Here is a 13,980-nt window from a genome sequence, read left to right as displayed (position 1 = left end):
TGATTAGTAGGCTATGGAATCGCTATCAACAGACAAATAACGTCAGTCAACGCCCCAGATCTGGACGACCACGCTGTACGACAGCCCGACAGGACAGATTCATTTGCATCACGGCACGACGTCAGCGGTTTTTGAGTGCTCCTGTCTTGAATCTTCAGTTTCAGCGTGCTACAAATCTAAGGATTTCATCCCAGACAATCAGAAACAGACTCCATGCCTCTAATTTACGAGCTAGAAGACCAGCAGTCCGACCAATTTTATCCAGAGGTCATCGACAATCCAGACATCAATGGGCCACTCATCATTTGAATTGGCAATTACGTCATTGGAGAAATGTTATGTTCACAGATGAGTCTAGGTTTTGTGTTGACTTCCATGACGGTAGGAGGAGGGTATGGAGAACCCAAGGAGAGCGCTATGCATACTGCTGTGTTGTCCAGCATGCTCGCTTTGGTGGTGGGTCAGTGATGGTTTGGGCAGGGATCAGTGTTGACTTCCATACATACCTCTACATCATAGACAATGGATCTTTAACAGCTGTTCGATACAGGGATGAGATTCTACACCCTATAGTAAGGCCCATTGCAGGAGTTGTTGGCCATGATTTTATTCTGATGGATGATAATGCTCGTCCTCACCGTGCTCGTGTGGTCAACGACTATCTTCAACGTGAAGCAATCGTTCGCATGGAGTGGCCAAGTCGTTCCCCTGATCTGAACCCTATCGAGCATGCTTGGGACACCTTGCAACGCCGGGTTTCAGCTCGACCTAATCCGCCACAGAACCGCCAACAGCTTATGATTGCTCTGCAAGAGGATTGGCAGCGCATCCCACAGATCAGCCACCGACGACTAATAAGGAGCATGTGCAGACGTTGCAGGGCAGTTATTGATGTCAACGGAGGTCATACTGCCTATCAAACTGCCAATTGCAGTTTGATGAGTTTTCCTTGTCTACATGATTAACTTGCTCTACTTCCTCTTACACTTTGATTTCAAGGGTGCTGTTACTCAGGGTTATCTGCTCTTGGTAGCAATTACCACAAATGAAGTTTTGTGTAATTAAAGACTAAAATGAATGTTCTGTCATTAAAATTTAAAATATAATCATATTATTATTTGTATGTAAAACTGCACTGTTTCAAGTTTATGATCCTTAACTTATTTTGTTCAGTATAGTATACATTCAGTGTTTCTGTTACAGAGCCTTCAGCTGCACCGATGATTCGTATCACCAAGACAACAGCCACCAGTATCGCACTGGAATGGGACGAGTTACCACGGAAACAGAGAAATGGGGTCATTGTTGGCTACAAGGTGTTTTATCAGAAGGAAGGGGAGACTGCCATAAAGACGGACGAAGATAATAATGGAGGAAGTCGCTCTTTTGTCATCAAAGGTACAAAAGTTCAGTAGATCATACAAGGTTAACGGAGCTATCTTACGGGTCATTTCAGCTCCAAAGAGACTATTAAATGAAAAATATTCTCAGACTTTTATCAAAATTTTAAAAAATTTAATTTTTGTTCCTCCATTTATCAAATTTTAATTTTTTGAAATTGTATTTTCTTTTTATTGTAGAAAGCCTGACAAGTTATGACATTAATACAATTTTTGGCATTTTGATAAGGTATCTTACCATGAAATGTTTCTTGCTCTGAACAAATTTTTCAAACAGCAATATTCCAGGCAAAGGATAAAGACATGTACAAATATTGATCCATTTTTACTGTAGTGATAATGTATGTTGTGTTTCTAGGTTTGGAACCCAATACAAAGTATCGTGTCAGGGTGTTGGCACGGACCAAGATAGGGTACCCGGACTTAAAAGAGGATCGCTGGCCTTGGGTACACGACAAGACACAGCCCCGCTGTAAGTATAACTTGTTTTTATTTATTTTTTGTTGACAAAACAAAAACATTTGTAGTTATTTTGTACATAGAAAAAAGATATCCTAAAAAATAATGTCATTTATAGAAAATTGTGATTCTTAATTTGCCATTTGTCATTCTGAAATGTGAATAAATTTAAATTCATGGCATAAATAGACGGAGATATATTTTTCTTCTGACAGAGAACAAGTTAGGGTTAAGAAGGGTAACCATGGTGATTAATTTATTTATTGTCAAGAAAAGAAACAATAATACCCATAGTAACCAAAGAGATTTTTTTCACCTTAGGAGACCATCTGTAATAAGGTGAACTTTGTCTGTTACCAAGGTGATCTTTATCTGTTACCATGGAAAGCTTTGTCCATAACTAAGTTGACCTTTGTCCATTATGAAGATGATCTGGTCAGAAACCAAGGCATTCTTTGTTGGTTTTAATACAACATAACTGTGATGATATTTTTCAGCCCGCCAGAACGATTCTGTCCCTGATCCTCCCACTCTGACTGTGATTTCACTCAATGCCTCTTCTGTAAACATCACTTGGCACCAGGATGTACCACGAGTTCCAGTCACGATGTATAAAGTCATACTCAAGCGTCTGAAAGACTCTGATCAGTCACAGCATCAGTACGAAGTGCAGCCGACTAAACAGAATCTGATCCTCACTGACCTTTGTATGTTCTAAATATGTTACTGATGTTTCAAGGAAATATGATTTCCTGTTATTATCATTCTTCTTTTCATGATATTAAAAGGAATTTCCCCATGATACTCTACTGATCTGTACACAAATTATATAATACAGCTATTTTAATGATATACAATTCTTTTCTCATGTTTTAATTATATTTTGTAATTGCTTCAAGATGAAATGTCTCATTTTAACGAATAAAACCATTTTTGTATCAGTATTCGTGACATGTACTCCGGTGAAATGAAAAAAAACAACTTTACTGTTACAGTGAATGAGACGTTTTATCAAGTGTCATTGACGGCTTCAAACCAGTTCGGGGAATCGGGAGCTGTAATTGAAGAGTTCCTCACCTCGGAGAATCCTCCTCCTCCTGTACCCATTAACCTTCATGCAACATTTCTCGCCTCCCGTATCATCAGGGTGGAATGGTCTCAACCAGAATTTTACACTGATGTCATGTCGTATCGTGTCCGGTACCGCCCAGAACGTGGAAGCCCAATCCACGAATCTATTATCATTACGTATGTATAAGTTAAAAGATCACTTTGATACATTTTAGATCTTTAGATAATGATGTTTACATTTGTACTGTATGTAGTGGCACGAGAAGACACCGTGGATCTTTGGATAATGATGTTTACATTTGTACTGTATGTAGTGGCACGAGAAGACACCGTGGATCTTTAGATAATGATGTTTACATTTGTACTGTATGTAGTGGCACGAGAAGACACCGTGGATCTTTAGATAATGATGTTTACATTTGTACTGTTTGCAGTGACAGGACACGAGCAGACATTGTGGATTTGATGCCATATACCTATTACTACATTGAGGTTCAGGCAGTTGCTGGATCCAGGGAGAGCAAATTCAGCAGATCCATCCTAGAGAGAACACAGGAAGATGGTACGTATTGTACAGCTCTTTCCAAGCAGAGTCAACATTTATACACTTACCTCCCTTGGATGATTTCTCTAGGAAATGCATTGTCCAATAATCCATTTCATCAAGTTGATAAACTGCTGCAATTGGGAAACCTGGTCACAGGACTCTTTCTAATACTTTAAACCTGTGAATGGTTGTGAATAGGAGTCATGAACTCCATTTATCTCCCTTGAATGAGCTCTCCGGGAATCATACCATTATCCTTTTTCCAAAGGCAAAAAAAAAGAGGTCCTCAAATACACGCTGGGGACAGGAGTTGGGGTCAAACAGTTCACACTGATAAATGTTTGGCATAACATATTCTTAGGGCCCAGGGAAGGGGGGGGGGGAGGACCTTCAATACTTTCACTGTCTGATTTTGAAAGAGAGGTAATGAGTAAAACCCACTGCTTACTGCCAGATAAACACATTGATCCTAGATACCTGTGTTTTTGTTTGATCACAGTACCATCTGTACCAAGAAACATCAAGGTCACCATTGAACAGAAATCAGCTCTCGTCCGCTGGGATGCTCCTGCCTTTCCAAACGGAAATATCACCACCTATATAATCCGTTACGGCCATCAGTCGGAAGAGAAATGGAAATCTGTCAAGGTCAATGGTAAGTGATGTTTTACTGAGTATTTATTGTAAAGGATAATCTGTTGCTTTCAGATACTGTATATCAAATTTTGTGAATTCTTTACTCTGCCAAGTTCTCTCTTCAAACATATTTGTAAATACGGTGATACTTTGTGTAAGCTGTGTTACTGGTATTATAGGTGATACTTTGTGTAAGCTGTGTTACTGGTATTATAGGTGATACTTTGTGTAAGCTGTGTTACTGGTATTATAGGTGATACTTTGTGTAAGCAGTGTTACTGGTATTATAGGTGATACTTTGTGTAAGCTGTGTTACTGGTATTATAGGTGATACTTTGTGTAAGCAGTGTTACTGGTATTATAGGTGATACTTTGTGTAAGCTGTGTTACTGGTATTATAGGTGATACTTTGTGTAAGCAGTGTTACTGGTATTATAGGTGATACTTTGTGTAAGCAGTGTTACTGGTTGATACTTTGTGTAAGCAGTGTTACTGGTATTATAGGTGATACTTTGTGTAAGCTGTGTTACTGGTATTATAGGTGATACTTTGTGTAAGCTGTGTTACTGGTATTATAGGTGATACTTTGTGTAAGCAGTGTTACTGGTATTATAGGTGTACTTTGTGTAAGCAGTGTTACTGGTATACTTTGTGTAAGCAGTGTTATAGGTGATACTTTGTGTAAGCAGTGTTACTGGTATTATAGGTGACTTTGTGTAAGCTGTGTTACTGGTATTATAGGTGATACTTTGTGTAAGCAGTGTTACTGGTATTATAGGTGATACTTTGTGTAAGCAGTGTTACTGGTATTATAGGTGATACTTTGTGTAAGCAGTGTTACTGGTATTATAGGTGATACTTTGTGTAAGCAGTGTTACTGGTATTATAGGTGATACTTTGTGTAAGCAGTGTTACTGGTATTATAGGTGATACTTTGTGTAAGCAGTGTTACTGGTTGATACTTTGTGTAAGCAGTGTTACTGGTATTATAGGTGATACTTTGTGTAAGCAGTGTTACTGGTTGATACTTTGTGTAAGCAGTGTTACTGGTATTATAGGTGATACTTTGTGTAAGCAGTGTTACTGGTTACTTTGGTGATACTTTGTGTAAGCAGTGTTACTGGTTTATAGGTGATACTTTGTGTATTATAGGTGATACTTTGTGTAAGCAGTGTTACTGGTATTATAGGTGATACTTTGTGTAAGCAGTGTTACTGTGTGTAAAGCAGTGTTACTGGTATTATAGGTGATACTTTGTGTAAGCAGTGTTACTGGTATTATAGGTGATACTTTGTGTAAGCAGTGTTACTGGCAGTGTTACTGGTATTATAGGTGATACTTTGTGTAAGCCGTGTTACTGGTATTATAGGTGATACTTTGTGTAAGCAGTGTTACTGGTATTATAGGTGTACTTTGTGTAAGCAGTGTTACTGGTATTATAGGTGATACTTTGTGTAAGCAGTGTTACTGGTATTATAGGTGTACTTTGTGTAAGCAGTGTTACTGGTATTATAGGTGATACTTTGTGTAAGCAGTGTTACTGGTTGATACTTTGTGTAAGCAGTGTTACTGGTATTATAGGTGATACTTTGTGTAAGCAGTGTTACTGGTATTATAGGTGATACTTTGTGTAAGCAGTGTTACTGGTATTATAGGTGATACTTTGTGTAAGCAGTGTTACTGGTATTATGTTACTGGTATTAGGTGTACTTTGTGTAAGCAGTGTTACTGGTATTATAGGTGATACTTTGTGTAAGCAGTGTTACTGGTATTATAGGTGATACTTTGTGTAAGCCGTGTTACTGGTATTATAGGTGATACTTTGTGTAAGCAGTGTTACTGGTATTATAGATACTTTGTGTAAGCAGTGTTACTGGTATTATAGGTGATACTTTGTGTAAGCAGTGTTACTGGTATTATAGGTGATACTTTGTGTAAGCAGTGTTACTGGTTGATACTTTGTGTAAGCAGTGTTACTGGTATTATAGGTGTACTTTGTGTAAGCAGTGTTACTGGTATTATAGGTGATACTTTGTGTAAGCAGTGTTACTGGTATTATAGGTGATACTTTGTGTAAGCAGTGTTACTGGTTGACTTTGTGTAAGCAGTGTTACTGGTATTATAGGTGATTTGTGTAAGCAGTGTTACTGGTGATACTTTGTGTAAGCAGTGTTACTGTATTATAGGTGATACTTTGTGTAAGCAGTGTTACTGGTTTATAGGTGATACTTTGTGTAAGCAGTGTTACTGGTATTATAGGTGATACTTTGTGTAAGCCGTGTTACTGGTATTATAGGTGATACTTTGTGTAAGCTGTGTTACTGGTATTATAGGTGATACTTTGTGTAAGCAGTGTTACTGGTATTATAGGTGATACTTTGTGTAAGCAGTGTTACTGGTATTATAGGTGATACTTTGTGTAAGCAGTGTTACTGGTATTATAGGTGATACTTTGTGTAAGCAGTGTTACTGGTATTATAGGTGATACTTTGTGTAAGCTGTGTTACTGGTTGATACTTTGTGTAAGCAGTGTTACTGGTATTATAGGTGATACTTTGTGTAAGCAGTGTTACTGGTATTATAGGTGATATTTTGTGTAAGCTGTGTTACTGGTTGATACTTTGTGTAAGCAGTGTTACTGGTATTATAGGTGATACTTTGTGTAAGCAGTGTTACTGGTTGATACTTTGTGTAAGCAGTGTTACTGGTATTATAGGTGATACTTTGTGTAAGCTGTGTTACTGGTATTATAGGTGATACTTTGTGTAAGCAGTGTTACTGGTTGATACTTTGTGTAAGCAGTGTTACTGGTATTATAGGTGATACTTTGTGTAAGCTGTGTTACTGGTATTATAGGTGATACTTTGTGTAAGCTGTGTTACTGGTATTATAGGTGATACTTTGTGTAAGCAGTGTTACTGGTATTATAGGTGATACTTTGTGTAAGCATGTGTTATACTTTGTGTAAGCTGTGTTACTGGTATTTTAGGTGATACTTTGTGTAAGCAGTGTTACTGGTATTATAGGTGATAGTTTGTGTAAGCAGTGTTACTGGTATTATAGGTGATACTATTGTACGAAATATTCTTTCGCAGGCCGTCTGCTGAAAATAAAGACAACCCACAATTTCTGTTTTTATTCAGTATATAATAAGTATCTATCCTAAAATTGTTGTCATAGGTAAGGGGAAACAACTCCAGTTCTTTTTTCTGATCAAAATGGATTGTTTTGTATGTGTGACATGTTTTAATAAACAAAGATATGGTGGCTTTTTGACTTTGTGCTGGAGAAATTCTCTATTACGCTGGATATTGGTTGGATTCTCCATAAAGAATCAATACGTGTTTCCTGTTACATGTACTTTATGTGATATATTGAATTATTATAATAGGGGATGATACATAAATAGATAAATCTATCAAAATCAGTAGATAAATAGAGTAATAAAGATGAATAAATAAAAGATAAATAAGTAAACAAAAGTACAGCATTCCTCCAGGAAATGAATCTTCTATTTTCTTGTTTACCTAGGTTCTCGTACAATGGTTCTTATTGACAATCTGAAGCCTGGACTCAACTTAGTCGAAGTGACTGCTTGTACAAGTGCTGGACAAGGTCCTAGGTCAAAGAACAGCATTCATATCCATGGCACAAGGGAACAGATCACAGGTAAGGGAGATCACTCTAAATGTCCAGTTAATAATTTTTACAAATTTTAAGCCCACTTTCATACTAGAAATTTTTCTTACTTGTGGATAAGAATTTTTCTCTAAACTTTTGTTTGAACATTAACCTGTTCAAGAACAGAAATTTTCATAATATGATATATTAGGGGTATTTCTTATGAGGAAAGATATTTTGATGAGCTAAAAAAATTGATCCTGATGTGTTACATCTAAGCATACAGAAGTGTTGAGTGAAACTCTCAGCTGGTCTTTGTGTCACATGAACGACATTTTCATTTCACTGTATACACATATTGAACATCTGCTGTGTATATTGTGATTTTGGCTCTAGTTTCTGTATACATGTATATTTTAATATTTCAGCCAAGCCCAACGCAAACACATCTCATCCTCAACAGCTCGGCATCATTCTTGGGATCACGATCGGTGTTGTGTGCATCATCATTTGTATCCTCATCGTTCTTCTCCGTAACAAGTAAGTCTACATTATCATCATTCTGTTCTGTAACACGTCAGTCTCCATCATTCTGTTTTGTAACACGTCAGTCTACAACATTCTGTTCTGTGACACATCAGTCTACATCATTCTGTTCTGTGACACTTCAGTCTCCATCATTCTGTTTTGTAACACGTCAGTCTGCATCATTCTGTTCTGTAACACGTCAGTCTCCATCATTCTGTTTTGTAACACGTCAGTCTACAACATTCTGTTCTGTGACACATCAGTCTACATCATTCTGTTCTGTGACACTTCAGTCTCCATCATTCTGTTTTGTAACACGTCAGTCTGCATCATTCTGTTTTGTAACACGTCAGTCTACAACATTCTGTTCTGTGACACATCAGTCTACATCATTCTGTTCTGTGACACTTCAGTCTCCATCATTCTGTTTTGTAACACGTCGGTCTGCATCATTCTGTTCTGTGACACGTCAGTCTACATCATTCTGTTCTGTAACACGTCAGTCTGCATCATTCTGTTCTGTAACACGTCAGTCTACATCATTCTGTTCTGTGGCATGTCAGTCTACATCATTCAGTTCCATGACATGTCTGTCTACATCATTCTGTTCTGTAACATATCAGTCTCCATCATTCTGTTACACGTTGGTCTACATCATTCTGTTCTGTGACATGTCGGTCTACATCATTCTGTTCTGTAACATGTCAGTCTGCATCATTCTGTTCTGTAACACGTCAATCTACAACATTCTGTTCTGTGACATGTCAGTCTTCATCATTCTGTTTTGTAACACGTCAGTCTGCATCATTCTGTTCTGTGACACGTCAGTCTTCATCATTCTGTTTTGTAACACGTCAGTCTGCATCATTCTGTTCTGTGACACGTCAGTCTTCATCATTCTGTTCTGTGACACGTCAGTCTTCATCATTCTGTTTTGTAATACGTCAGTCTACAACATTCTGTTCTGTAACAGGTCGGTCTACATCATTCTGTTTTGTAACACGTCGGTCTGCATCATTCTGTTCCATGACATGTCTGTCTACATCATTCTGTTCTGTAACACGTCAGTCTACATCATTCTGTTCTGTGACATGTCGGTCTACATCATTCTGTTCTGTGACATGTCAGTCTCCATCATTCTGTTCTGTGACATGTCTGTCTACATCATTCTGTTCTGTAACACGTCAGTCTGCATCATTCTGTTTTGTAACACGTCCGTCTACAACATTATGTTCTGTGGCTCGTCAGTCTTCATCATTCTGTTTTGTAACACGTCAGTCTGCATCATTCTGTTCTGTGACACGTCAGTCTTCATTATTCTGTTCTGTAACACGTCAGTCTACATCATTCTGTTTTGTGACATGTCGGTCTACATCATTCTGTTCTGTGACGTGTCAGTCTCCATCATTCTGTTCTGTGACATGTCGGTCTACATCATTCTGTTCTGTGACATGTCAGTCTCCATCATTCTGTTCTGTAACACGTCGTTCTACACCATTCTGTTACACGTCGGTCTACATCATTCTGTTTTGTAACACGTCAGTCTACAACATTCTGTTCTGTGACACGTCAATCTTCATCATTCTGTTCTTTGATACGTCAGTCTACAACATTCTGTTCTGTGACATGTCGGTCTACATCATTCTGTTTTGTGACACGTCAGTCTCAGGCCTCAAATTTAACATTTTTTGTCACTTGCTGAAAACAGCAAGTGCCTTAAATTTGTACTTGCTAAAATGACTTTTTACTCGCTATTATCGTGAATCTCCAAGTTCAAGTAATGTTTTTTGTTTTGTGATTCATAATGCATTACCTTGCTTCTTCCAATATATATCAACATTAAAGAAGAATTGCTTTGTCCCAATATTTACACTTTAAAAGTCAAAGCAATTTAATTCTGTGAAATGTTGGGAATAGACAGGCACTCACAGTTTGCATCTGATGAATCCACTTGCTTGAAAAAGCAAGTCATTATTTTTTCTACTCGCAATTCTTGGATTTCTACTTGGAAATAGCCAGTAAAAAGCCTTAAATTTGAGGCCTGAGTCTACATCATTCTGTTTCGTAACACGTCAGTATACAACATTCTGTTCTGTGACACATCAGTCTTCATCATTCTGTTCTGTGACACGTCAGTCTACATCATTCTGTTCTGTAGCACATACGTCCACATCATCATCATTCTGTTTCGTAATCGCAAATCTACATCAACATCATTCTGTTCTGTTACATCTGTCTACATCATCTGTATTTCATTTGTCCTCTGGACACAAAAATCTTAAAGTATTAGATGAGATTTTAGGTTGTTTTTTAAGATCAATTAGTTTTGTTTCCTGGTTACTGTGACACAAGTTTGTGGTGATTATTCTTAGTGAAGATTTTCTTGTCCAGTCATCTTTCATGTATTTGATTGCAAAATTTGCAGAAGTGAATCTCACGTGAAAGTGTGTTTTTGGCCTTCTGTTGATTCATTGGTTTGCAGTTCTATTGATCAGAAATTTGTGGACTGTATTAGTGGATATGGTTTTATCGTCACAGATAGGAATCTGTCAACTCACATCAGCAGAAGACAGTGTTGGCATCCTTTCATTTATGAAGCGATACTTTAACCAAAAACTGCGATGTTGATAATTTTGAACAATATCTGATTTGAGTTGACTTGAATGCAAACTTGGGGTTATCCTTTGATAAACATTTCAAATTATTTTTCAGGTGTTTCAATAATCCACCCCCAGGACATCCACATGTACAGGCAGTTCGCTCCCACAGAAACGGTCACATTCCAGGTCTGGGCAATGGACATGCTGTTCCAATGTCTGATAGGGAAATGGACCCTTATACGCCGATGCTTGATGGACACTACGAAAATCACCTGCTAGATTCAAAGGTTAGCCTGAGATATTTTAGTCACAGGAAACTGGAACTTTAGTTCTGTGTAGTTTACCAGTTTGAATTATTGTAGTTAACATACAGGAAAGATTTTTATGTTTATGGTCTTTGTTTTTGAGGATAAAATAAAATATTACTAGGATTTTCTTTATCAGACTTTACTAAGGACCAATTTTTTTTTTATTCTTATCATTTAATACTGAAATCTGGGTAATTTTTCATTGAATTCTAGGTATTTCTAGACTGAATTCTAGGTATTTCTAGACTGAATTCCAGGTATTTCTAGACTGAATTCTAGGTATTTCTAGACTGAATTCTTCGTTATTTTGCACTGAATTATTTTTAGTAATTTAACATTGAATTCTTCTTGGTAATTTTACATTGAATTCTTTTTAATAATTTTACACTGAATTAATGGTTTACACTGAATTCTTGGTAGTTTTGAACTGAATTATGGGTAATTTGCACTGAATTCTGGGTATTTTACTGAATTTTGGGTAGTTAAATACTGAATACTGCAGGGGATATATCTAGTTCCATATATTTTAGATTTTAAGCTGTATTAACATTAATACTTTGTCTCAAGATAGTAAGTTTTGACATAGTGTTTAGGACTATTCCAGTAACTAATACACCCAACAACAATAAGCTTTGAGGTGTTATTTTCAAAGATTAAAAAAATCCTTTAATTCCATGATTTTCATGAAAATGTCCATAAATTCAAATTTTATGCATAGTGTCAAAATATTTTACTATTGAAAATAAAATTTAAAAAATGATGTATATAAATCTATTAGGACATGAATTCCAACTTGATGGCTGCTGGGGAAAATATATATTTACATATTAAATGTTCTACAAATCTGGTTTGTTTTTCGCAGGTGAGGACTATTTCAAATACTTAGTTTGATTATCCATAATAATTGGTTTTTAGTTACTGAGTTGTTTGTTCGTAGTATGTCCAAATAGAGGAAGGGAGACAACTCTATTGAAAAACTGTAAGATGGACTTACTTGTTAATAATCCAAGGGAAGTAGGCCTAAAAATTGTAAACGTTTTTATTTATAGACATACACATAGCACCATACTGTTAACATTTCACTTTGGATTCTCAGAAACAAGTTTTCGATTCTCTGTATCCAATAGTTACAGACTTTTGATTGTTTTCAGGGATGTGGTAGTGGGAACATCATTGTAACGCCCAACGGTACAAGGGTGAACGGGTATGTGCCATTCTCCAACGGATTACGGAACGGTCATCTTCATAATGGTCATGTGACTACAGTCATTGGTTACCAGAATGCAAATCAGCAGGAGGTATGTACATTTATATCAACCAATCAAAATGAATCCCTGATCAGCATATGTTCAAATTTTGTTCCTGTTCTGACAAAAAATTGATACAGAATTTCAAAACTAAACTGAAAATGTTGTCACGCAGTTACAAAAGACTATTTTCTCAAGATTGAAAACATTTGAAGAAAAACTTCTCATTCCAAATTCCTTTTTCAACAACATCACATTTTATTTAAGTTTTACTAAAAAGTAAATTTTTTTTACACATGAACGAAGTATGAGTATGAAGTGTCTGTTACTTTCTGGATTTTCTACAGGAAACACGTGAGTTAATAGCAGCAATGTTAGCAAATGACGGGAATGCTGTGACAGATGATCGGAGTCATCTTTACAAACTAAGCAGTCCTGAAAGGTCATCTCTTGATGACATAGATAAAAGTATGAGTGGAACCGACTCCGACCAGAACACCTCGACTGGATCAGCTGAACTACCTCCAATGGCGTGTTGTCTTGACGATGGGACCACGGCATGTTGCCATGATGATGACAGTGGTTGTCATGGGGACAATAGCAGCTGCCCACTGGTAGGGACATATCCTCAGGAGGACAATGATGTCACACAGGCAAGACCTCCATTGGAGGTCGATACACAACAGGGAGTACGTCCTCCCGATCCCACGGGCTCGGTTCAGTGGGCAGCTAATGGTTCTGATGACCACTCAGATGGTGGGGGGCGTGTCCACAGTGCAAGGCACGCCCCTCAGGCGCAGCTACCTCCACGGGCAATGCCCACAACCTCTGCTTTCTCCAATGGGGAAGACAACAAGCATCAATCTTCTACCTCAGTGAGCCCCCAGGCAACTTCTACCTCATTAGATGCAAGGGGTATGGACATTACAGTTTCCCAAGCGAAGGAGAAGGGGCCCTCCAATTTGGCTCCTCAGGGGACACCTACCTCAGGGAAAGGCAGTCCTGTAGTGAGGCCTATCCATGAGAATACCTCTTCATTTCAACCTAACAACCTCGCACCGTCGGCAGCGGTGACCGTCGTACGGGGAAACGACAATCAGTCACGTCCGTCGCGCGTCCAGGGCAATATGTCCTCGAGCCCACGTGTCCCTGGGGTCAGGGGGTCGTACCAGCAGCCTCCCCCTCCCCCATACCCTGGTCCCCGGGACCTAGCAATGCATCATATACCTCAGGATTCACTCAGGCGAGACCACAACGCGGTGGCAGCAAGGCAGGCGTTTCAGGACGTTGCCGTCTAAGTGTTAAGATCCGCATACCAGAAAGGGAAAAATGTTTGTGATTTTTTTTCATAGTGTTCAGACAAACTTTATGGAAATATGGGTTTTAATAGACTAACATAAAAAATATTTGTTTTCATGCGGAGAGCTGTTAAGAATGAAATGTGACAGAACTGGACCTTGTGAATATTCAGATGGATAGAAACCAGGAGTAAGTTGAATACTTGATTGAGGGATCAAATATTCAAGAGAAGATAACTTAATGTTAGATTTACTCACCAGATGG

The 13,980-nt window shown here is 37.9% G+C and overlaps 1 protein-coding gene across 1 annotated transcript in view; it reads left to right on the top strand.

Moving 5' to 3' along the window:
* Nucleotides 1–13,715, top strand: part of LOC132555816 (protogenin-like) — a 53,487-nt gene extending 39,772 nt beyond the window's left edge. The window contains exons 11-21 of the mRNA XM_060220177.1: nucleotides 1,204–1,398; nucleotides 1,759–1,872; nucleotides 2,357–2,566; nucleotides 2,855–3,107; nucleotides 3,365–3,492; nucleotides 3,977–4,132; nucleotides 7,645–7,782; nucleotides 8,163–8,274; nucleotides 10,975–11,149; nucleotides 12,322–12,468; nucleotides 12,765–13,715. Of these exons, the coding sequence (XP_060076160.1) occupies nucleotides 1,204–1,398; nucleotides 1,759–1,872; nucleotides 2,357–2,566; nucleotides 2,855–3,107; nucleotides 3,365–3,492; nucleotides 3,977–4,132; nucleotides 7,645–7,782; nucleotides 8,163–8,274; nucleotides 10,975–11,149; nucleotides 12,322–12,468; nucleotides 12,765–13,715 (2,579 nt within the window). The remainder of the gene's footprint in view (nucleotides 1–1,203; nucleotides 1,399–1,758; nucleotides 1,873–2,356; nucleotides 2,567–2,854; nucleotides 3,108–3,364; nucleotides 3,493–3,976; nucleotides 4,133–7,644; nucleotides 7,783–8,162; nucleotides 8,275–10,974; nucleotides 11,150–12,321; nucleotides 12,469–12,764) is intronic.
* The last annotated feature ends 265 nt before the right edge of the window (nucleotides 13,716–13,980 follow it).

The sequence above is a fragment of the Ylistrum balloti genome, unplaced genomic scaffold, assembly GCF_031769215.1.
Source record: "Ylistrum balloti isolate Yb309-2 unplaced genomic scaffold, AGI_CSIRO_Ybal_v1 Utg370518, whole genome shotgun sequence".
NCBI classification, from domain to species: Eukaryota; Metazoa; Mollusca; class Bivalvia; order Pectinida; family Pectinidae; genus Ylistrum; species Ylistrum balloti.
The sequence above is the reverse complement of the archived record's forward strand: the minus strand, read 5'-3'. Positions and strand labels throughout refer to the sequence as shown.